The sequence below is a fragment of the Opisthorchis viverrini genome, assembly GCF_000715545.1.
Source record: "Opisthorchis viverrini unplaced genomic scaffold opera_v5_242, whole genome shotgun sequence".
In the NCBI taxonomy this organism is placed as follows: domain Eukaryota; kingdom Metazoa; phylum Platyhelminthes; class Trematoda; order Opisthorchiida; family Opisthorchiidae; genus Opisthorchis; species Opisthorchis viverrini.
In genome coordinates this window covers 27885-30243 of record NW_008751898.1, presented here as the reverse complement: position 1 = coordinate 30243, position 2359 = coordinate 27885, and the positions used below count along the sequence as shown (strand labels likewise).

Sequence of the window (2359 nt, the reverse complement as noted above, 5' to 3'; positions counted from 1 at the left end):
CTGTCTACTATTCCAGCACTTTTGGCTGGCGTACTGCCCATTATAGCTCTCAAATAAGGAGACATTCAGATTCCCATGTTGACCTCACAAAAACAGGGTGAGAAGGCACACACTCGAGCGTAAACCTGAAGTTGACCTGACGTGGAAGGAACCATTTAAAGCGGAAGTTTTAAGCACGTAGGACTTCTGCATCGACAGATGACTCAAACGCAAGAGGACTTCGGATGAAAAAATACGGATATAGGCGTGGAGTTTAGGATACTTTGAGTGATATCAGTTTACAAGCAATTTGAAACAAAAACCTACGAACCTATTGGGGTACAACCAGTTTCTCTAATCTGACAATTGTTGCGCACGATTCCGTTGTATCATCCCTAATGCACCTCGGAGAGTGAACACATTCTGAGAAAAATCAGTAAACAAGTGAACTTAAGCGTTCAAGAGAAGCCATGAGACTATGAAGTGGTTGCCTGTGGACAATGTACCAATGCGCTCCTAATATTAAGAAAAGCCGATGAAGCAATGCAGGTTTGAATGAGGGATAATTAGGCTTCAGAGCTAAATGGAACCGAATCTGTCAAGCAGAACGAACGAGCTTTTGATCCAAACACCTTCAAATGATATGACCAAATATAGCGATTATAAGGTTGGTGGAAACTCGATAGCCTTCTGGGCAGTATACTGTTACAATGCAAATTAATTCGATGATCCGAAAGCAATGACTAGCAGATTCAGTCGAGGAATACCATAAACAGTATTCAGTTGAGCCTCATTTTAACGCCACCGCAGTTCGCAAACAAGCAGTTACACCTTCAAATACAGTTAGATATGCAGCAGGACATGTTTACGACTGGGGAATGAAGCCCAAACTCCCACGGATGGTTAATGAGATATCCACGAGTGTGTTTTATGAACTAGTCCATGAACAGAGGTCACATCATTCTGGGACCGGGGTCCGACGCCAGTGAGTGTGCGTGCGTGCTGGCAATCCGGATTGGTTGAAGGACTACACGACTTGCAATTTCCACCTAGATTATTGAGACCAGACCTACTCCTCACCATCTGTCACCAAGCTTTTTAGTCTAAATGAAAACGGAAAGTGCTGTCTGTAGGCTGACGATAAAAAGCGACACACTATGCCTGTAAGCTCCTGCAGTCGGACTATTTGTACGGCTCCGAAAAATTCGTTTTCAAATTTCTGTGGCTCGGAAAAGTAACCTGAGAGTGAAATAAACACCAAATGATACAACGAGACCAAAAATTGGGGGAACGAAGTCGAAGGTGATCATCGGAAAGGTTGTTATCGACGGGATGTGAACTATCGTTTAGTAGAGGAACGTTCATGTTTTCACAGAGGGGGTAAATGAAGTGGCGAAAATCCGGACTATCGAGAGTAACAGCACACATGCACAAGGGAATACTTACTGCTTCGTACAGATACTGTGGAATCTGAGTAGTTTTTCCGGACCCTGTTTCGCCCTCGATAATGAGCACCTGATGATCAGCGATTGCTTGCAGCAACGCTTCTCGAAATTTGTAGATGGGGAGCGAACGCCTTGCTTCAGCGAGAGTTTCGCGGCGACTGACCGATTTTGTTTTCTTTTCTTCAGAAACGGGTTCCTCTTCCGTATTGGCTCCTGGACGAGTCAATGTCTTCAAAAAGTCAATTTCGTCGTCCAGTACAAGATCAAACTTTGCCTAAAGGCGGGAAAGTCAGATTAGTCAAATTCACGAGAAGGGCTTTGAAAGGGTAGATAACTGCTCTCTCCTTAATTTGATGCTTCCTGGTGGGTTGATATAAATTCTTTGCATCTTCTTTGCATCCTACAGGGACTCATCAGGTGAATGTTGTACAAAAACTCATACCAATCTTATCTCATAATTGAACATTGAATTGGATGTAAGTTAAACGTACATTTGCAAACTAAGGGAGATCAAACGAGGCCCCAGCTATTATAACTAAACACAAGTGCGGAAACTGTGTAGTTTATACGGAGGGTATCGTAATGCGTTTTGCCCATAGATTATGGACAGTACCAGTTCTATGCGCTTGGGAACAGGTGAATCCAAAATGATAAATGCGCGCAGGACAACGTACAGCCAGAGATGAAGGATGGGAGATGGAACATTGAGCGTGCAGTTAGCTGGTTCACATTAGTGAAAGAACCGTTAAGGGCTATGTTCATTCAGCTACAGTATTCTTCCCGTGCCTAAGTGCCATACCATCAGAAGGAAGCACGAGGGCTGGCATACTGCCAGGTTGCCCAAGCCTAGACAGGGGAAGTCGAGAGGCAGAGGTCTGGTTCGAACCACGGACCTTCCCGTCAGTAAATTTGAGCTCTAACCACTTGGGCTATCT

At 44.3% G+C, this 2359-nt stretch overlaps 1 protein-coding gene across 1 annotated transcript in view; it reads right to left on the bottom strand.

Annotated features, from left to right (window-relative positions):
• Positions 1–2359, bottom strand: part of T265_14685 (hypothetical protein) — a gene marked incomplete at both ends in the record, with an annotated part of 33408 nt that overhangs the window by 22227 nt on the left and 8822 nt on the right. The window contains one exon of the mRNA XM_009174787.1: positions 1426–1698. Within this exon, the coding sequence (XP_009173051.1) occupies positions 1426–1698 (273 nt within the window). The remainder of the gene's footprint in view (positions 1–1425; positions 1699–2359) is intronic.